Source organism: Gasterosteus aculeatus, chromosome 6, assembly GCF_964276395.1.
Source record: "Gasterosteus aculeatus chromosome 6, fGasAcu3.hap1.1, whole genome shotgun sequence".
NCBI lineage: Eukaryota > Metazoa > Chordata > Actinopteri > Perciformes > Gasterosteidae > Gasterosteus > Gasterosteus aculeatus.
The window spans coordinates 5,961,824-5,983,762 of NC_135693.1; the positions used below are offsets into that span (position 1 = coordinate 5,961,824).

General features: G+C 47.2%; 1 protein-coding gene and 1 long non-coding RNA gene across 2 annotated transcripts; one reads left to right on the plus strand and one right to left on the minus strand.

The window, feature by feature from the left end:
* The first annotated feature begins 4,774 nt into the window (after window positions 1–4,774).
* On the plus strand, window positions 4,775–10,450 carry LOC120820378 (uncharacterized). The gene is made up of 3 exons (XR_005712386.2): window positions 4,775–5,012; window positions 9,113–9,244; window positions 9,405–10,450. It is a non-coding gene; the product is annotated as an uncharacterized LOC120820378 (long non-coding RNA).
* Window positions 10,451–13,152: 2,702 nt separating this feature from the next.
* On the minus strand, window positions 13,153–21,722 carry pwwp2b (PWWP domain containing 2B). Its single transcript, XM_040178056.2, has 3 exons — window positions 21,164–21,722; window positions 17,223–18,936; window positions 13,153–15,011 (listed from the first exon to the last, which is right to left on the minus strand). The coding sequence occupies exons 1-2, from the start codon at window positions 21,421–21,423 to the stop codon at window positions 17,223–17,225; spliced, it is 1,974 nt and encodes a 657-aa protein (XP_040033990.2). The 5' UTR covers window positions 21,424–21,722; the 3' UTR covers window positions 13,153–15,011.
* Between the last annotated feature and the right edge of the window lie 217 nt (window positions 21,723–21,939).

Here is a 21,939-nt window from a genome sequence, read left to right on the forward strand (position 1 = left end):
CTTACAGTCCAGACAAGATGCACCATTGAATGATTGAGTATTGGAAATCAGTCTGTATTAGCATCAAAAAACTCCCAAATCTCAATTAATTGGAATCAGTCTCACTTCACCAGCTTCTGAAGGCCAAACCATTCAGAAATATGGCTCATGCCCACACTGACCAGAAGCCCTATTATCCAGTCCAGATGAGGGGGGCACGATAACGTCCTGAGTGACAGGCCTGTGGCAGCTGTGTGTTAAGGGAGGCCCCCCAGCCCCGAACACCCCCACCCCCTAGCCCTCATCTCCGAGTGTCCGTTCACAGAGGGAGGCGTTTGTTTCAGTGTGACAGCTGTCACTGCCCCCCTCCACCCACTCCTCCACCCTTCTTCTCGCCCTCACCCCTTCCTCCAAACACTGCTTTCCACATCATTACCTCTCAGCATAACCTGCTGTCCCTCCCAACCTGCCAGAGGAAGGAGAAGTGTGTTAGGGAGGAATCCGGTGCGGCCATTTAAACATTTGTATAAAACAGTTTTTTGGGGGGGGGGGGGGGGGGGGGGTGGGGTTAACACAAAAAAAAGTTTTAGAAAAAGGATTAGGCGGAGCAGAAAGAGATCCTGCTAAAGTTCAATGCTTTTATCCCCAAATCCAGGAAACAAGATGTCACACTGCAGACACTTAAGTTTGACTGGCAGGTGACATTTGGACACAGGAGGGAAAAAAGGAGGAAGGAAGCGGAAGGAGACCTCAGCAGCAAACATGTGACAAGACGCACTCATGGAGGTGTGCAGGAAGACAAAAGAGGTTGCTCATGTTCTTCTTTGCCGTAAGGTAAACTCTCCCCACAGAACCGTTGAAGATAAAAGCATATCATAGCATCAACAATGCGAGCAGTCGTGTGACTGTGCCTTAAGCTAGGTGCTAACCGTAGCTAGCTAAAGATGGCGACGCGAGCACATGTTTGAGTAGTATGATGCCGACGGATCCGCAATTTAAACCTGGACAAAAGCGGTGAAAGGAGTGACCAGCCGACCAACGCAACGGCCTTTAGTGGAACATATATCATACGGTTTCAAACCAAGAAGAAGGGTAATTTCCTGCTCGCCACATGAGTACAATGTTTCCAAAAACTAATTCAAAAAGGAGGAAGACATAACATGTTTCTCTAAAACGTAATTTATTTTCTCTTTTTCTTGTGAGACAAAGGATAAAAACCTTCACCACTTAAAGCCAATGAAGTAGACGTTATTCGTCATGTCCATCTCAAACAGTTGTGCAGCTAAATACTGAAGCTATAGAGAGGCCCATTCATCCTTGTAATGGATAAGCTTAATAAACAGAATCCTTGTGCAGTGATATGAAATAAAGACATAAAGAAGTGTGTGATCTTCCAAGAAAGCAGTGCATTTGTACTAAAGGATGAGTCATAAACAAGCCCATAGACACGTCAGTACCATTCCTGTAGAGGGGGTCATATATATTCAAGGTTGGGCATCATTGGTCTTGGCTTCAATCCCGAACTGAACATGTTCCTTTTTATTGTCCAACATCAGCAATGTGACAAAGACGGCAGTTCAGACAGTAAAAACACACTGAATGGGATGAAGAAGTTGCCTCACTCTTAAAGTATTGCAATTGGCTTTTAATAACCCACATTTCTGTTGTGAAATGGCAGAATCTCTAAATTTAAGGAGGTCGGCATTGATCCTTTTTTTATTAGAGAATAAAGTCTTCACCACTGGCTGTAAATGCTGTGTGGGATTCTCTGCTGACACAGACTTTAGAAAATTACCCAAATTACCCAAGACTGTACTGTGCTTCACTGCTCTATTGCACTGTAATATGCAGAAAAAACTAATATAGTACGGAATAAACAAGGAATTGCAACGAGAGTTACTTGCTGAGCTGTGCATTTAAGGTCCTTATTGAGATGTTGAACTGCCTAAATGTTTCCATAACCAAACGTATCTGTGCTTTACGCCAAGAGAATACAGGAATGAGCCATTTATCTTTTCTCCATCTCATTATACCCCTGTATTAAGGATAATTTAAATATTTTCAAAGCTGGATACTCTCCTGGACATCGCACAAAACATCCAAGCCTCATCTGTCGGGTGAGTCACAGGTTCAGATGCTAATCTGTGGGGGAAGTTAATCCAATGACGGCAATGACAGTCCTTCCCACCGTCCTGCTGACTCACGGCCGTGTCAGCCTTTACCACACGCCCATGAGACTGCCAGAGGCGTTAAACATTCACAAATACACATCAGCATGTCACCAAAAACGTGCTGTTGTGTAAAATACAAAGATAAAGAGGTGGAGGACGGCCAACACCGAAACAAATGAGAGGTCGCAGTGCAAACCACCATGTTGGGACTATGTGTCTATAAGGCTAATAAGCTTATTGCTGGCTTACAATACTTAGAAAATATTATTATTAATAAAGGGCACAGACACTTTTAGATAAAGCGGTTTTATGTGAGTTCCTTTGAAACAAAATTCACTGGAGCGAAACCAGCAGCAGCACAGAGGTCATTCACTCTGCATGACTCACCGAGCTGGCATCAAGTTCGTCTGGCACTCATTTTGTCCAAAAGGTTAAACCATTGTAATTCAGACCCCGGATCAAGCTTGTAGTCTCCAATGCCTTTGGTTGGTTTGTGTTGGTGTGCGATTGAACGTTCCTTCAGTTAACATTTTATGTGTGTATTGTGAGAGCAGCGCCGACGGGCATCACGTTGAGATGTTCTCGTCCAACCTCAGCCGGGGAGAGAAGTCGACAATTATTTCCCGTCTGATATCTAACTAAACACAGATTGTGGCAGATTGAATTGTTAATTACGTGACACTTAGTTGCGGCTCTGATTAAGAGTGAATCACAGCTACAGTTGTTCAGGCAGATTCCTTTTAACACATGAAGCATGCAACAGTCTTGCTGAATGGCGTTAGCAGAGATTCAGGGCAGTTTGTTCCTCTCAGAGAGCCATTGATTTCTTCCCCGCTGAGAACCCTTTTATATGTGTGTGTGTGTGTGTGTGTGTTCCTCATCTCTGAGCTGGGAGCTGTCGATGAGGTGAGTGGAAAAACCTGTCAGAGAGTGTGGTGGCAGTGAGACCGCCACGGCCCCCGGGGGAATTGTTGGTGACAAATGTGTCGATTCTCTGCCGGCTGTCACCGTCCTCCTCCAATCCCGGAGAGAAAAGAAACGCTGCAAACGGACCTGTTCTTATCCGCCCACGCTAGACAGCGTGTTTTTATTTCTGTCCATAGTTAAAAGTGGGTCTACGATGGATATACACCAAACAAGACAAAACTACAATTTTGCCAGCATTTAAGTTATCAAAGAGACTTTAAATATCAAACGTATATCCAAAAGTATTGGACCGCTTCTTCAGGTTACTCATTCAGTAGTAAAACATAAAACTAGCCAGAGCGAGAAAGAAAGTGGGTCGGCTCCCTGTAGGCAGCGCCAAGTTCTGTGACCCATAAGATTCTGTGTCAAGAGGAGAGATTGTGCGCTAATTATATTGACACTGCAAAAGATTATATCATACTGTCTTGTATGATATTTTATTATTATTGATGGCATTCTGCTGGTCTATACAAACAGCTACTGCACATAGTATGACTGAATATGTTTAATAGATGTACTGACCGTTTTTTAGGGACGGCTCTTTTGAAAAGTTTATAGGTCAATTTAAATATAATATACAGTTTTAGATTTGGAGAGGAAATGTTCATATTCATACATCTTGAAGGAGGCTTTTTCAAAGCTACTAACAACTTTCAGCTTCCAGTTAAGGCAGAATTTGTTGTGGTGATTAAAGTCTAAAGATCTAACCAGTGCTTTGTTTGGGACGAACATGAACTGCAGTGGTGACGTTAAGAGATAAACATTTGGGGAGTGGTGTGCCCAAAGCAACCGAGTAAACTGCAAGGACCCAAACTTCGTTTACAAAGACGCCGGCGAAAACGTCTTAACTGGCGAGACTTGGACAGTCGTTAAAGACCAATGTCGAAATTGGAAAAACAAATTCAGCATTCCTGGTTTGTACACATTTTGTCTGTTTCGATATCAGTCAAGGAGAATCACTAACAGCCATTTCAAGCACAGCTCGCTCACCTTAGAACCCATTTTAGTTTTCCTGCGTGCTTGGAGGCCGTAATGCCTAAAAAGCAAAGACCCAGAAAGGGATTTAATGCTCAAGTGTATTTATTTCTTTTTCAGCGCTGTAATACCATCATCTGACCTTCAACCAGAGTGACTGATAACATTCCTTGAATGCACTAGAGGGAACTGAAACCCCCCCCAAAAGAACTTGATCTGATGCCCCGAGGCACAGAGCAACAATTACAGTGAAGAAACTGCGCCTGTCATCCCAACAGTACCCTTTGCTTTCCATTGCCCGGGTCTGTGTGGATGTTTCACACATGTGGCAGTGACACTTAAACCTCTTTAACATGCCTGAGCGTTTCGCATGGACAGACAGAGATAATGGCGGCGCGGCCACGGGACGCACAGATCGGCATTTCCTCTCACCGGAAACACGGGCCAGAAAAACACTGACTCACCGACCACGACGCGATCGTAGGGAGAGAGAGGAGGAAAGTGGCTGAGAGGAGAAGCCTTGTCATTTGCTGTGCGCATTTATCACCGATGTGACGTTAATCAGAGCGCGCGGTTCTTTTTAACGTGGAGATGTCAGTGAGCTGTGGTCGTTATTCTCTTCAGGAGCCCCGGCCGATGCTGAGCCGCCATACAAGGCCGGTCAGTCATCTTCTATGCCGCTTGCTCTTCTTACGGGGCCGCGTGGGAGGGTGGACCATGTCAAAACATGAGGTGGAGGGCAGGCGTGAAGCACATGTCGAGAGGCGCACGTTTGCTCCACACGTGCACGGCGGCTGTGAGCTTGCCAACGCCGACCTTCCACACGTGCTCACTTGCGGCGAAATATTGAAGAATCAACGGTTCCCAGGCTTCGGAGGTGGAGGCTGTGCACACTCAGCTGCTCTGACTTCCAGTAAGCAAGTAAGCTCCTCGGCTCAACCGCAAACCCGAGTACAGATCGGTTTTCTTTTCTCCCGAGGAGCGGAGCTAAAAGCGTTCGGGAAGAGCCCCACAAGGACTGTAGGGTAAATTCTCTTGTGCTTGTACAGCGTGTTACGGTTTTTATCCTCACGGACGGTTTGTGTGAGCACGATGGAAAGCTGCCCCGATCAACGCTAAGATAAACGCGCCGCGATGCTTGAGAGCGCGTCTACTGAGTGCAGAGTCAGGGATCGGATTCACCGGCATTCGTAACAGCAAATTTGGAGGAAAGTTTATTTAGAAAGTGGATCACTTGATCTTTATTTCAAACCTCAGTAAAGTCCTTTGGAAAAACAGTGGTACAACTACGATCCCTGGAATTAAAGGGTGGGTCCACATTCTTTTTCAAGTTCATCTCAATGCAACCCGCACATGATCTTATGTGCGTTGAAGCAGTTTTTTGGTCACTGTAATGATTCCTTCTGTCCGCACCGGCCATGACTCGGACAAATTAAAGGGGTGGCAGCGTAAGAGGATCTCTTCTTATGTGCAGACAGCTGCACTGCAGGGTACAGATCGTAAAGGCCTCTACACTAAAACGCAAAGTACTCTTCTGTGAATTGTTTATGTCAAGAGCTTTTGTTGCAAAAGGTAACTGTGTGGATCTCATGGTTGAAAAAGGGTGACACAGTTTGCTGTTGTACATGGAAGGGAAGCACTGAAGGGTCAGAACCAAGACCGAGCTTGTTATAGTAATAGTATAGTACAACAAATTCTTCCGCGTTGTCCTGGACACATCTGTATCGACCCGGCACCCGGCGGGAGAAACAAAGAGCTTCATCGGGTTGTTCACACAGACCCTCGCCACCAACGTAACACGGCGATCCTGTCTGCGGCCATCTTTGTTTTGGCATCTGTAGCAGCCCAGCCTCAGCCCATTATCACCAGGCGCTAATCCACTGGATCCTGTTAACCACACACACAAACATAGCCCCCCCAAACCCCCCCAGCCGCCCCCCTCGATCCCTCCGCGTTAATTAGATTGCAGTCTGTTCAGAGGAGAGAGTTTTGGGAGCCATCCGGGGCTCCAGTAGGCGCCTGTTGTGGTGCTGCAATGCTAATAGTGCTGGATTAGTGAGACAAAGGAGCTGGTGCTGGTTCAAGCTGTGAGGAGGCCGGGTTCACAGATGGAATCAGAATAGCTGCTGCAGGGCCGGGTTGAACACACACACACGCACACACACACAGTCAACGCGAGTGTGTACAAAGGTACGCACTGCAGTTTTGCATATTTGCTCCAATGTTAAGGATCACATTGTCGCATCGCAGAGCCTCAGATCAACACATTCTATCATCAGGTCTGAACACACACTCACACACGTGACCGTCTGTTTTACAGACATTGTCTCCATTGTCACATTACAGATGCGCACATATTAGATTATGAAATCCATAACTCAGATTTCCGGTCCCAAATCGGAGCGTAAAATGACAGCGGAGAACACCATGTCCGTGTGTGTGTTTGTGTGCGTGCGAGTACATTTTTGACTCACTGGGTGAGTCGATGATCTTGGAATGTCCTCTTCTGTTGCACCAGATGCGTCTGATGTTGGCAACAAGCTCCAATTCAAAATTACAGGCAGATAAAGACGGCCTGGAGGGAACACATGGACCAGAGGATAACTTTGAAAAAGCCAAACAGAAAGCGATACGGCAGATAAGCGTTGCAGTAAATACCACAACATGTGAGGAATGCGTGATGAGATATGACAGATGGTGCGAAAGGTTACATATTGAGACATTAATAACAGTCTTATCCAAGCGCTTGCCAAACCCCCCCCCGTCCCCCGTCCCACCTAATGTACACATGAACCTCCAACTGGTTAATATGTTACAAGGCAGACGTGACTCTCTGGAGAATCCTTCCGTTGACACACGTACTTCAAGGGTGTTTTTGGGGGGTGGGGATTCAATGTCATCCCTATCAAGATGTGACAACATAATTAAATGTGGACCTGGGATGGGATGTAGTTATCCCATCCCATCCAGATTTATTTGTAAATCAAATTTGTAAATCAAATAATAAATAGATTTATTTGTAAATCAAATAATAAATAGATTTATTTGTAAATCAAATAAATCTGCCTAATATATTAACAGAAAACACGGTGGTTTCTTCATGTGAAGCCTAAATGAAAACTGTTTTTGTTCAGTACGTCTGTGCCGTCAGTCGGCAGACTGGTAGCAGGACTCGGCCTGGATTGAACTGACAGAGCGCTTCAGAAGCGCTTTGCCTGTTGCCTGTGGATTCCCAGGGCGAGTCTGCCGTATACGACAATTCTTTCAGCTCAAGCTAACATCTGCAAGCTAGCATGCTCCTATCGACAATGCCAACGTACAGATGTTTAGCGGCTATGATGATGTCTGCATGCTAACGTTATGATGCTGTTCAGGTATCATGTTTACCGCATTTACCATTTTAGTTTAGCATGTCTGAAACTGATGGTGATTAGTTGAGGAGGTATTTTGTCACGAACCAAAAGTATTTTGAAACATGTTGAATGTACTACAGTACCGGTGAAACGTTTGGACACATTCATTGTAAAGGTGTAACCAGACCATTGTACATTTAGTTGCATTTTACTCAAAACCCCAAATTTGGAGTCCATCAGCACCAATCATCCTCCAGGGATCATGAATGTCTCTGCAAAATATTGTTGTAATCTGTATGCTTGCTGGAACAATACACACGGTGTTGTACCACAAGAAAACCCTGAACTACAACGTGTTCATGTTTTATAGGGAACATCACAACTTATTTGCACAGCCTCACCTGGTTTATAGAACCGTCACTGGGTGAAATATGTGATACTCGGGTTTTTATCAGCGGTGATATGAGTCTCTTTATTTCTCTTTCTTTTGTGTGACTATTCTGGCTCTTGGCAACATGGGAGCTTAAGCAAACATAGAGGTGGTAAATTTAGTAGCTCCTGGAATTTCCTGTTCTAAGGAAGCACTCTAATGTGCTGTGTGTGTGTTTTAGTAGACGATGGCTTGAAAAGTCAGCGGACAAATTGCAAGAAATAGTCACGCTGGCAGAACACCAGCAATAGTTCTATGAAGTTAATCATCGTACAGGGAGCACATTGGCTCAGACTTTAGATTGCAGCCTGCGTTGTTTACAGTGTGTGTAGGAGGAGCTTAGACAATAAACAAGAGAGTGTGAGACCCCCCCAGGATACGGACACACAACAGCAATGTCACAAAAAGAAGTTGGTGCAATGGTACTTTTAGGTACTTTACTTCAGTATTTGTTTTTTTTTCAGACAATTTTATGCTTTCCAGTTCAGAAAAAGGAACAATGTCTGTTTCACCCCACTAGAATTCTTTGAGGGCTTTAATTTTTTTTGATTGTGTTCATGTTCTCGGCTCCACACTCTTGTGTCCCTTCTGGTTGCAAACAGCCCGGATGGCGAAGGGACAAAATACAAGTTGGTGACGCCCCGAAAACAAAATGTAGACAGCTTATAAGCAAGGAGGGGGGGGGCAAAATGTGGAGAACAGGTAATCAAAAAACGGCGTCAGTATCGACTTTGACTTCCTCCTGATCATCATTCAATAAATCATATATGTCAGACGTATATATTTGCAGATGTGCATTTCACAGATTCATTTAATCTGTCCTACAGTATAATCAAGTCTGTATATATTTCAGTATGTTTTGTTCCCCCTTAAATAGCACCTCCAAGGCATCTTTTTCCACCTTCTCCTTTCACATCTGCTTCTCACCAAGGACGACTTACAGTGGCAAATATAGACTTTACATAACAGAAAAAGATTCCAATGGACGTCTTAAAAGTTGTTACAGCCTTATTTACATTCAAGGTCAAACGTCAATCATGCCTGACCACCCTGCGTTGGAACATTTGAAGACGCAGCCGGCTTTCTATAAATCCAGCGGACCCCTTTAACCACTCTGCTCATCCATGCCGCATTTCCTCAGCAACATGCATGAGCCCCTCTGGTCGATTCCACGGCGGGCTGTTACGCAATAATTAGTCAGCCTGGTCTTATTATTATCCTGTCGTTTTGCTTTTCAGAGACGGTCTTGCTCTCCTATGGCGAGGTTGCCGCACAAGGTGGCTTAAAAAGCATTGAGGAGGTGATGCTTCGCCAATGCGGGCGAGCTGACAACGGATGAGGTGTTAATCAGCAGGAAAGACAAAGGCCAGGTGAGACCGAGGCAAACAAAACACGCATCAGCTCGACGATTCCAATCAAGACTGCATTCTTTGCGGAGCTATTTCAACAAGAGGGTGCTGAGGAATCGCTCATGATTTCCCCTTTTTTCCTGTGTGTGTGTCTGTGTGTGAGAGCCCATCCCCCCTTTAGTCCCTGCAGCGAGAGCAGGCGGGCTGGTGGAGTTGGGGGCAGGGCGCCTCCCTTTCTTTCAGCCTCCGGAGCCTGCTGACAGCTGCTCGGGGAGGCCTGGGGGCCTGCTGCTCACCACAGCCACATCCTGGAAGATTCAGGATACATGCGTGCTCACGTGCGCCAGCGGCTCGGAGCAACGTGAAACAAAAAGCGGCCCCGACAAAGACCAAAGGCCCTGGTGTTTACTCAATCTGTCCACTTGTGTTAATATTGGAGGGATCCCTCGTGGCCGCGAGAGGGACAGGACACACAAACGCGCCGTTTAAAGGTTTAAGTCCATCACAACCCGACGGCTGCTTCCTGTCGGCGGCCCAAGCTCTAATTACCCGGGTCCCCGCGGCTTGACCTGTAGGCTGTCACGTCTAAAGCGCTAACCGCGCCCAGGTTGTGGAGAAATGTTTGTAGTCTCCTCGTGGAATTGCGTGGCGGGAGTTTGGAAGAGGCCATGTGTGGCAATGATAAGATTAGCAAAAATAAAACAAAATATTTCACATTATATGCTTAATCAGAGCTATAATCATCATTGGTGGTGTTTGTTAACCTTATAATATTATATATGCAAAGATTAAGCGAGGCTGCGACCAGATATTGATGCCACTAAATGTGTTCACGTGTTTAACTTGGATCAATAGAGAAAGTAGAAGCCTGACCGGCTAACTTCAACTGTCCATACCGATGACAGGAGTGAGAAATGTCTCTGAGGCATCAAGGACAAGAGGAGGAGATAACTGCCGCGTGCAGGGCTGTTGGATGCGTGCCAAGGGTTCTGCTTTTGAAGCCACCGTGCCATTTGCACAGTGTCTCCGGGGACTGGTGGAAGACGCCAAATGAACCACAACACGCCAGGCTGGGTGGGGATCATTTTCCTCATGACTGTACAGCTTTGCGGAGCACATTTCCACACACCACGAGCAAAGGCATCCTCTGCGGTGTTCAGATGGAAGTGTGTTTGTGAGATGATCTTTTTAGCTCGAGCTCATAAAAGTCCGTCCTCAGAGAAGTCCAAATGAACCAAAGACAATTTTACCTCATCATTTTGACAAAGCATGAAGAAACGCTGTCTTAACACGAGTATTAGTCTCACTATTTGTACACTCACTTCCTCTGCGGCTCATTCGGTCTGCTGTGCCGCACCTCCGTGAGTAGTCTGAAGTCCTGGAAAAATATTCCCATTACCATTCACATCATGTTACCGCTAACACGGGACCACCCAAAGGGCCTAATCTGGGGTACACAGCAGACATGTGGTCTGAACAATGTCGAGGCAGGTTTGACTTTCTTAGCCCTGGCTCTCCTCCTGCGAGCATCCCCTCACACAGACAGGCCAGGCTTCCTCCACAGTTAATTACGGCCACAGCTTGCATGGAGGCATATCATTAGCAGTAATTGCACACGGCATCCCATTGCCATGTGCCTCCCTTTTCTTTTTTTTTTTCCCCCTGTCCCAGATTTACGCTGCACTGATCCATGAAGGAAGAGTGCAGCCCTCCACATGCTCTGAATGGACAACTACAAGGCTTTTGTGCGCGAGCGTGGGCTCGGAAATACAGCAGCGAGTCCGGGAACAGGGCTTCAGAGAGGGCTGGATGCAGATTAAAAAAAAAAAAAGGAAGAGCCACATGTGGATAGATGGCACATTCAGCTGCAGGAAATACAGGGATTAGCGTGAGGCGGAGGGTGTTTGTTGTGTAAGCAAGTGAAAAAAGGTGCAGGTTTTCATATCAACAGCGGGCGCAGGTTGAAGAACCGGTCGGCACACGTTGAAGCATAAACTCAGTTTCAAATCAAAACACAATAAGCCGGTTTCATCTCTGCAGCCTGTGCAGATGGAAAGGAGTGGGCGGCTGTAGCACGCCACCGCACACCACCTGTACGGAACCGGGACTGCTGGGCTTACGTAACATCTAGGGGGGGGGGGTCGAGCGCTTCAGAGAGTTCTCTTCAGTCTTCCATCTCCAACAATCCTGGTGTTACATACGACTCATAACGGTCCATAGCACAGCATTGATGCTAGTTCGACGATTTAAGAGACAGAACACAAGCAAATGAAGAAAGACGGGCGCAACATTAAGGAAAAATACAGTCTGAGGAAATAAAATGAGTAAATTAAGCTCAAGTGTTCGTATGCTTTCACATGGGTGAATGTCCACATTGCTAATGAATAAAAGGTCTTAGAATCGCAGATAACGTTTGCATGTGAATGCCAACATGTCGCTTGTGATTAAACGTGAGCAGACGTTTTCTCCCTTCCAGGCCTGGAGGGAAACCACAGTGGAAGGCTGCGTTGGCTCCTCCTCAGTAAAAGCTGCCCTCCAGGATGGTAAACCTCCCTCCGCTGCGCTCCATCCCCCCACCGGGCCTCACCTGCCGGCGCACGCAGCCAAACACGGACCGGGATAGCGAGGACTTGCCAGCAGTAGGAAAACCAATAAAGCTGTAATAAACAGAGTTTGTTTGAGTTTATCTGAAGTATAAATCAGAGCTCTGTTTGCAGCAGGACACTGACCTTTAACCATGAATAACAGATTCATATGACAACAGTTATCGTATGCGGTGTGGCGCATGATAACCTGAAGACAGTCGACTGTCTTGAAATGGTGTTTCGGTTCATTCACAATTCCATTCCACTCCACAGCCATGGAGACACTCTGTGACCGAAAGCTTCTGTTGAGTACAGTACAGTGACGTTTGGTAGGCAAGTGTAACAGAAAAAGACCCGTCAATCCAACAGGAAGTCAGACATTTTGAATGCAGATGTTCTATTTTTTTTCGTCGAGATTATAAGGTCAGTACAATCCTCAGACCTTTGAGGTCGAGAAATCAATTTTTCTCCATGACACAGGAAGCTGCCGGACAGGGACAGCTGTCCTGGTATTGAACCCCTCACACTGGTAGCTATTTTAGTAGCACCCAAACTGGCAATTTCACACTTTGTTTGTTCTCTCTCGGCTGAATCAGAGATGTGTTTTCGGTCAAACTGGAAGCAGAGTTATGAAACGTCTGGGCAGTGGTGTGAGATGAGAGCAGGCGAGGGAGACACACAGCTGAGCCTTTGGCGTCACCTCACCGTAACCGTCCGTTGCACCGAGACGCACAAAGTCCTTATGCAAGATGCACACTTTGCATCAGGCAGGCTACAAATCGCCACATCCAACACAATGGATCTCTTTGTGTGCCAATAAATGCCCTAGTTTAGCTCCATTTCTAGTGTTTTCGGGAATGTTTATTGTTTTAAAGGTTAAAAGGACAGGCGGACCTTATAGGAAAGGAGCAGGGAGAGAAAGGGCGACATGCAACGTCTCACTGTGCATCTCCTAGGGTTTGAATTCCTTTTACATGGTTCCTACATCAAAGAGCACAAGAAGCGGCACTATTTTTAGCAGTAGAGACACCCACGGAGATCCCATTTGTTAACCTGAACATTTGCAAAGTAAATCCTCAATATCCTTTTAAATACATCTATTTTATTGTATTAAAGAAGGACCCCTGCATCAATTTTGTATTTCACTCCTGTTGGGAGAATTGGGAGTGAGTTTTCAAATCTGAAGCCACACAAAAGTCTTTTGGAGCAGCGTCTGGGACAAAATCCCCAAACAACAAGTCCCACATTCACCACGATGCAAATGTCAGGCTCACTTGTTTCAAACCGACACCAACGGTTTCCAAACGTGATGACATCGCTATGACAGACATGACACAGCGCAGGTATTGCTTTATATTTTATTTTATGTACAGCACATGTAGAAAAAAACAAAACAAAAAAAGGTAGGCAATAACATTGACCAACATGGGCAACAGTAGACAGCCACATTGCTCTTACGCGGAGAAATCTTGACGGACATTTTCCCTCTCAAGTACACACACACACGCACGCACGCACGCACACACACTCCTCGTCGAGCAAGTAAGGCTGCCTGGACACCAGCAGGGATCGACAGCAAACAGTCAAACCGCGGATTATCCAAATGGTAAGAGTGCGTTAACTAACCCCCCCCCCCCTCACCCCACCCCCGACAAACACGCCTCTTATAGACAATCGATGAGCGAGTTCCCAGCGTCCACTGGGACAACGGGCTCCGGCAGGAGACGGGCGGGTCGGCTGAGGGCCATCGTCTGGAAGTCTTAACTTATTTTTTTTTAATACAGAGCGGGCTTTGAACAACAGCCTCTCAACAGTCTCCTTGACTTCGCAGACCCCCCCAATCAAACAGTGCTGCTTTCAACACAAAAAGGTCACTAAAGGTCAGTCGGCCTTTGCCGGAGGGCTGAATAACCACAGGCTCCGACTAGTAGCGAGCTTTTGTCCAGCGATGCTCAGTAAGTTGTATTCACAGTATTCTTACAGCATGTTATCACTATTATTATTATTATTGTTATTATCATCATTTGTTTCTCCCAACGTCACTCATAAAGCTTTAACTGATGATGCATAGGGGGCACATTTGTTCACACATGTTTCTCCAGTGGAAATGATCAACGTGGATTTTTTTTGTAGTGTGTGTGTGGCAGATAAACTGAGATAGAAACGCACCCCGAGTCGAATGCGGGGAAAACAGACAACACACAACCATCCGTGTCTGCTGTTCCCAAAAACGCACAATAAAATAAAATGTGAAAAAGAAGACGTCTTTTTTTTTTTCTTTTCTTTTCGTATCTCAAAGGCCATGGATAGTCGGTCCCCTGCTGCCCATCAGGGCGGTAATCTCCCAATAGTGTCTGAGACAGTGAGCTTACAGCAGGCCACAAAAGGTACAGATAAAGTGCTTTTTTTTTTTTTCTTTCTTCTTAAAACGTGAAGCTTTAAATAATTAAAGTAATGTAGAACAAAAAAAGAAAAGAAACAGTTCTCAGGAAGGGGGGGGATGCTTGCAGACATGAGATGGAAGGGGGACGCAGCGTGACTGCTAGGAGTAGAGTTCAGAACAAACACGTCCACAGATCCCAATAAGATCGCCGAAAGCCCCCCGAGGACAGAAGGGGAGCTGGAACCGTCACCACGTCGTTCACAAGAGGATTCGGGGGTAAGACTTTTTAAACCGCGGCCAAACAGCTCATGTCCAAGTGTGTGTGTGTGTGTGTGTGTATGGGGGGGGGAAGAGATTCCTTTGAAGAAGCTACCTGCTTCCTCTGGCCTGACGAGGGTCTGGACCTCGCACCAGCTGGAAGGGCCGCGGTGATGACAGCAGCAGTTTGAGAGTGGAAGGGTGGATCATAATAAACCTTTACAGATAATAAATACATGTTGGGTCCTTGTAGTGTCCTTTTCCGGCTCTATGGAAATATGATTAAATCTAGACAAAAGAAAAAAAGAACAAGAAAGGAGTAGTTCGGTTCATAGTAGACCATCAGATGCCTGGCCTTTTTTTTTTTTTCCTCTTCCGTATCCAGTCTCAACAACACTCCACCTTGGCGGACATTTTTTCATACAGCCTTGTGAAGAAAAAAAAAAAGAAGAAAAAAAAAGGTAGCCGTGGCAACCGCACGTACTCCCTCCTGGGTCTTGATGATACAGTCTGAGAATTCAGAAAAGAAAAATACTGGAGACCAGTCCTCGGTCCTCAGCCTCTGCAGAGAGAAAAGGGAAAAAGTCAGTGAGACAGTGAGCAAACAATGCAGGTGGCGTCGGGTTGCACGGACATTCTCGACAGCACCGGGGGCGTCACACCGAGCCATCTGGTGCAGAACCATCGTTAAAGTCCGCTCACTGTGGATCCTCTTTGCTACTCTTTACTCATAACAGAGTAAACATGAGGAGTTGGGAGCAGCCTGTCCGTCTCTCACGTCGCTCAAAAGAGAATATTTAACCTTTCGATTGTGTGCCGAGGACCTGCTGAAACTCACAAGGAAGCCGGAGGGACGAGCTCACTGAAACCAGTTTGACGGCGCGCTGCTGATACAAGACCAAAATTGCCTAAAAATTGTGCTAAAAGAGGGGCCATCTATTTACGAGCTATTCCCTTATGAAAGCATCACAATCACAGCGCAAACCGGGCGTCTCTTCGCTCTGGACATGTAACCCATTGCACTCATGTTAGCTTCTCAATTCCACCGCGCTTTCATGCTAAAGTTTAAAGAAGGTGCTGGATATGAGATTAGGGTCATTTAGATTGCCAGCAACGCCCTGCGCTCAGGGACACATTACTCCAATATATCTGCACCCGGTGGCCCCGGGGGGGGGCAGGGGTCGGCTGATACGGTCACGTAGGTTAACGTTTACTTTCTCAAGTAACGCTTGCCGGGAGAGTGAGAGGCTTCTTCTTCAGTACGCACAAGAAAAGCCCAGAACAACAAAACGCATTCACAGAATTATTGTGCACATCCCGGCGCTCGGCCCGCGGAAAGAGGTCACCGTGTTTTACCAGTAACGCATGGTATGCTTTGCTGCTTTGCACACAGTAACTCTGTCATGACAGACATGTAGCTGCTGTCCTTTAATGGGCTGAACTGAAAGTTTGTTGAATAAACAGGTTGGTGCAGAATCAAGTTCACTCTGCCCCCCCCCACCTAAAAAAAAGGTTTACCCTGAACATAAGCCTATTAGCCATTATCAAAAGACAAATGAAAAGGCAAAGCGCCGAGTACCGTCTGAAATGTATTCACGATTCAAAAGGCAATTGAATGAAACCTGCTAATTCTGTGCACTGAGCAGTGACTCTCTGTTCGTACCAAAGCGAGGTGCATCTTAAATAGACGAGCTCAACGCCGCCACGGTGTCTCATTCAACCTGCAGGATCCGCGAGGGTCTGGAATACCATTGGCATGCTGGGGGTCTAGGGTGTGAACATTTCCAGCAACTACGCAACTCTGGATTTCTGACACACGAGCTGGCAAAATGTAAATTTGTGAACCTCAGAAGTGACATTAGTATTAAGCTGGCATTTACATTTTTTTACAATAATGGCAGCTGGTCATATAAGCTGTTGCTTATTAATGTAAATAGAGTCAGTAACTGGATAATAGAACAAAATGAAGCGGGTCTGTTAGGCCTCTCTGCAGGCTGGTGAATGGAACTCCTTTGTAGTTCTGACAAAATAACATGTCTTCTACTTCCATTCACATCTTATTAATGTTTGATATTATATTATTGGATTTCCAATCAAGATCTTAGTTTGGACTCCGTAGCTTCATGTTTGGAACAAGTAGCTTATAGTTATTTTAACGTGTCCGGTAATTTAATATAAATGTCATATCCTCTGCTGCAATGCATTTACTTGTTTGTAAAGGAAATGAATGAAGAATTACTTAGACTGCCATTAAAACTTAGGATTTACATTTCAACTAACTTCAATCAAGTCCTGAAACTTCAGTTACTTTAAAAATGTAAACCATAAATCAAAAAAAGAAAAGGCTCACAAAAGGGGGATTTGAAAAAAAGTTCAGACTGGATGACTGCAAAGCCTGAGAATAATTAGCAGTTTGTCCTTTTTGGGGGTTACGGTACAGCTGAAGTTCCATAATTCTAAGTTTATCCGGTTTGCCATTAATTGAAAAAAATAGATACAAGTGACACCTACCTTAAAATAAGACTAAAATGAACATTAAAATATATAAAATAAGCCAATGCTCACGTGGTAGACACGCATGTGGTTGAGCGAGCGATACACATTCATACCCACATTCCTTAGATTATGCAGGTGTGAGATCAAACGCGTTGCTGGTGGTCGCCTCCCTATTTATAACCCCCCGCCCATTCTACGCAAAGACACATTTATCTATACATTAACAGACATTTGTCAGGGAACCCCGTGTGACTTGTAACATCCGCCGTGAACTGACCTACGTGTCCCCGTGGGACAGCAGCGACGTAATCTCCGGGCCCATGTGGCCCACGGCCTTGGCCGCCTCCAAGATGGCTCTCCGGTACATCCCTTTCTTCTTGCGGTTGAAGCGGGACCTGAACAGCTCCCTGAAGGGCGACAGTTTGGCGACGGACAGCTGGGAGGTGGTGGGGGAGCCGAACCACGCCACCTTGGCCTGGGGCCACTGGGCCTCGCAGCTGGCCGTCTCCTGCTTGCGGGTGCCGCTGATGCTGAGGACGCGCGCCGGCCACCAGGGGAAGCCGTGGATCTTGCCCCACACGATGTCGCCCACCGCCACGGCGTGGCCCTCCTCCGTCACGCACTTGGTCATGCTGCGGGTGTGGAGGCGCACCGTGAGCGGCGGCACCGTCTTGCAGTCCTCCCGCGCCGGCACAGAAGACGAGGTCACGGACAGGTCTTCTCCTGGCGCCAGGTCGCACAGCTCCGGCGAGGTGCCGTCGGAGCTGAAGGACTTGGACTCGTCCAGGCTGTCGCTGCTGCAGACCGACAGGCTGGACGAGTCCGCCTTGCGCTTACGGAAGTTGATGAGGAGGGTGAGGTCGCTGTGGACGCGCTCCACCTCCTCCCCCGAACTCCCTGACCACAGCTCCAGGGAGTTTTTACCTTCCCCCGAGTCCTCAGAATGCGGCAGGCACGGGCCGGGCACCTTGGGGCTTTGTCTCCTGGTGCCTCCCACGAGCTCCGCCTCGTACTCCACCAAGCTCACCTCGGCCTCCCGCTGAGGGGGTCTCAGGCGGATCTTTGGAGAGGGCAAGTCCTGACCCACGGTGGTAAAAGGCCTGGTTAGTTTGAGTTTGGGAATGGACACGGTGAGGCCGGACCTGGTGGCATCTAAAATGTGCCGCTGCTCCTTGGTGGGATCAGAAGGCGCGTTGCCATTCTCTCCCACGCCGTTCTGCGCCAGCTGCTTGGGACAGAACGGTTTGACTGACCCGTGGACTCTGGCGGGGATCTTCATGACCTCGCCCTTCCCCTGTGGCGTGCTGTAAGAGATCTTTATGACAGGACTGTGGGGGATGACCACACCTCCGGGGAACTTCTCCCCTTCGGGTTCCACCCGTTTGTCTTTCCTGAGCCGCTTGCTGTCGAGGCTGTTTTCGCGTCTCTTTGCGTCTTTGGCGGCGACTACGTCCTCTTTCCTCGACAGCTTGGAGGGGACGTCCTTGTCCTCGCCATCTTCGTCGCTCTGTAGTGAATTCTCTTTTCTAGAGGTCTTAGAGGAGTTGCTCATGCCGTCTTTGCTGTCCTCGTCACTGTTCAGTGTGTTCTTGCACTTTTCGCACAGTACCTGCCGCGGCCGCAGGCGGATGGTGCTGATGGTCATGCGCCCCGGCTCTCGCGCCCGCCTCTTCTTCCTCTTGATTGGTCGCGGAGGGGGCTGAGGTACCCATTGGCTGTAGCTGCGGCGCACCCATAGGGGGGGAGGGAAGGGGGCTCCTTCAAAATAAGGAGGGTAAGGAGTCTCCCCAGCTGGCACTGGTGTGGGTATAGGGCAGGGAAGAGGGCTTTCTGGGATGGTGTTTTCATCCTTTGGTCTGTGCGAAGACTGGCAAGGAGATTTGGAAACCGGCTCCTCGCTCAGAACTTCAGGGACTTCTTGACACACCGGTGTAGATATTGTGCAGTCCCCGCGTTTGGCTGCGAATTCTGGTAGACAGAACAGCCCAGTCCTACAAAAGAAAGAGACAAATGAACAACTGCGGATCTCATTGAGCTTCATTGGATTGCTTCAGTGAAGTTGCTGCAAGCCAATGCGAACAAACAAGTGTCGTTACAGAGGAAAAACATTTCTTTAATAGTGGAGTTAAGCAATCTCCTCCACAGGAGAGATAACGGCCTGCCGAGTGTGCATTTTACTGTGTCCGATAATCGAAGGCCAGTGGGACAGCGCAAATAAACTCCCTTGCCGTTTCAATAAAGGGGGAAAAACAAGTCAAATCAAAATAAAAAGAGCACCCAGATCTGTTCCAAGCTTTCCCTACAAGTGAAAACGGACTATTTTGATTTGCTTCAGCTGGACACACTGACACCACTCTCCCCGGCACCTGTATGCTGAACATTCTTCACGTGTGGGGGGTTGGGGGTCCACGAGCAGCCAGACGATTATCCGTCCTGCTGTCTCAGGCAGCAAAAATGTAGCAATTGTATCACTGACTCCCTGAGTGATGTTATGCCCCCCCCCACCTCCCCCACCCACTCACTCCCAGGGCCCAGCAAACATGTCCAAAGAAGGCTCATCTGCCAAGTGGTCTTTGAGAGGTGGCTGGCAGGCAGCAGTAACATGGCTGTGCTGCTTTAGTCAGGAGACGGCACACAAAGGAGACGACAGGAACAGCCCCTTCTCCCCTGCATCGGACTGATCAAAAGCAGTCCCGTGAATCACGCGGGATTCAGAGATGCAGGGGAAGGAGCCAGGAGATTTTAAGTTTGTTTTTGCATCCGTGTCTATTCGGGGGCGAGATTATTAATTAGAGCTCGTTTGGGGAGCAAGTGTCTCTCCCCAGGAGCAGAAACTGGCAGGCACCTCCGAATTAGAGTCTCTCGACGCGGCTTGTTCCTCTCACCTTTTTTTTTTTTTTTTTTTAATAATACACGCGCTCCCATAGCAGCCAGATACCGGCCTTCGCAGTGATTGACGCCGCTCGAGCAGGGCAGTCGGTGGCGGGGAACAGGCCGTGCTCGTTAAGCACAGCACAAGGACGCGGCGTGACCGGCCATGATCTACCACGCCGTCGCACGTTGTGTACAGTGTCACTAAACGCAGAGATCTGCCGGACTGATCGACCCCCAGATGTAGACAATAACAAAAAACCTGTAGGAGACAATGACAGGAAACGTGTTGCCATGAGCTGAAAAGGAAGGACAAGTCAAACTCTGTCAGTGGAGGCCTGAAATATAAGCCTATTTTAAGTTATTCCAAGGCCTGTCTTTCCCACTTGGGTTATTTCAAGGGCTGCTTGAGCTTTCACATGAAAAACCATCTAGGCATACTGAGAGGCAAAGCTGGTCAGATTCTGATTTTGCGGGTCTATAAATAGTCCAAAGCCAGTGGCTCTCTAAAAGAAAGGTGCGCAGCACCGGGAGCAGAGGCTTATGCATGTGACACACAAACACACCAGAGGCAGATAAGCCACTGATTAATGTAAATTGTTTAATCTTAATGTTCTCCCATTTAAACAGCATTGTGTGTCCTTGTTGACTGGCTAGATTTGGGCCTCACCTTGTCAAGCACAGAGTTTAACATGGTACCTGAATCTCATCGGTGTCAGAAAAGCCATTACAGTTGAGCTCGATCAAATCCCACATGCATCTTTATTGCCCTTTTCCATTGTTTCTGCAGATCAGAAGTGACTGGCTGTGTGAAGAGCCATTTGTCACATCAGCCACTGTATTTGAGATTGAAGCATGACTCGAGAAAATGAGTACACGTTGCAATGTCAGCTGTGTGTATAAACGCATAAACACCTAATTTAGAAAGTAGTGCTCAGCCACGGCCTCACATTGAAGACCGTTGAGCTGCCCAGTACTTGGTAAAGGCTAACAATAAGCTATCTGTGAACCCAGGAACATTAGTTCATGTTCAAGAGACGTTATCAACAAACTAAATAGACAGGGGCACTTACTCGGCATTCGGTTACCCGCCGTAGTAAAAATAACGCATTTTAGAATCTCAATATGAGCTAAAATGAAGTCAGTTTGCCATTAGCCGGCTAGCTAGCATATAGCTGGCCTCTTAGCTACGAGAACCTACGGGTCTTTGCTATGGAGGCCCAGTCGGCTAACAGCTAAAAGCTAGCATCGACTTGTTAGCATCAAAGGTACGTTAGCCGTTACCTGAGTTTAGCAAATTCATAAATGAGATAAACGAAGACGGAGAACACTGGAAATAACACTCACTTTTTGTTGCAATCAAGCAATATTCCCGTATAGCTCCTTTCTCGGTAGGTCAGCGTCACCACCAGTGTATCGTTAACTATTTGATCGATAGTGACAGGTACCCGAGAGCCGGCCCGCAGCTCCTCGGCCGCAGCCTCCATGTTTCCCGGCGTCAAGTGTCCGGCTCGGCGGTGCTCGATCCCGGCCAAGGGAGCCACGGTCGCGTCGGCTAAAGATCCGTCTCCCCTTCGATACCGGAGCAGGAGGCTACAGCAGGGCATAAAATGACGCCATCACCCCCACCAAGTCAATTACAACAGCACTGCCACCGCTGACATCACGCTGCCTGTGCTAGAGCAGAAATCTCCCAAGACGAGGCCTCCCCTCTCCCCGGCTCACTTTGACTTGTTTAATGCCATTCACAAGTGTGCGGATGCCTCCGTGTTCCATAGCGGCGGGCTGATGGCGTTTGGCTCCAAAGTTAAACCGCCAACGTACGCGACATTTGATCAAAGTGTGGATGCATTTCGTGACACGTTGTGAGCGTCGTGGAATTGAACAGATGTTGGAATAAATATGACATTATTGCACAGTATGCAGCAATTACTTTTAACGACGGCATTAAGGAGTGGGTGGGTTCACATGTTGAAATAAATGGTTTACCTACTTATTTAAGACACACCGTGGTATTTCAAGCCATGATCGTTGACAAAGGGAATATGATATGTCTTTTGAGTTGTTTCCTTACTGAATAGCCTCATTTCAAAACGTAAAGTGACAGTACCATACCTACTATG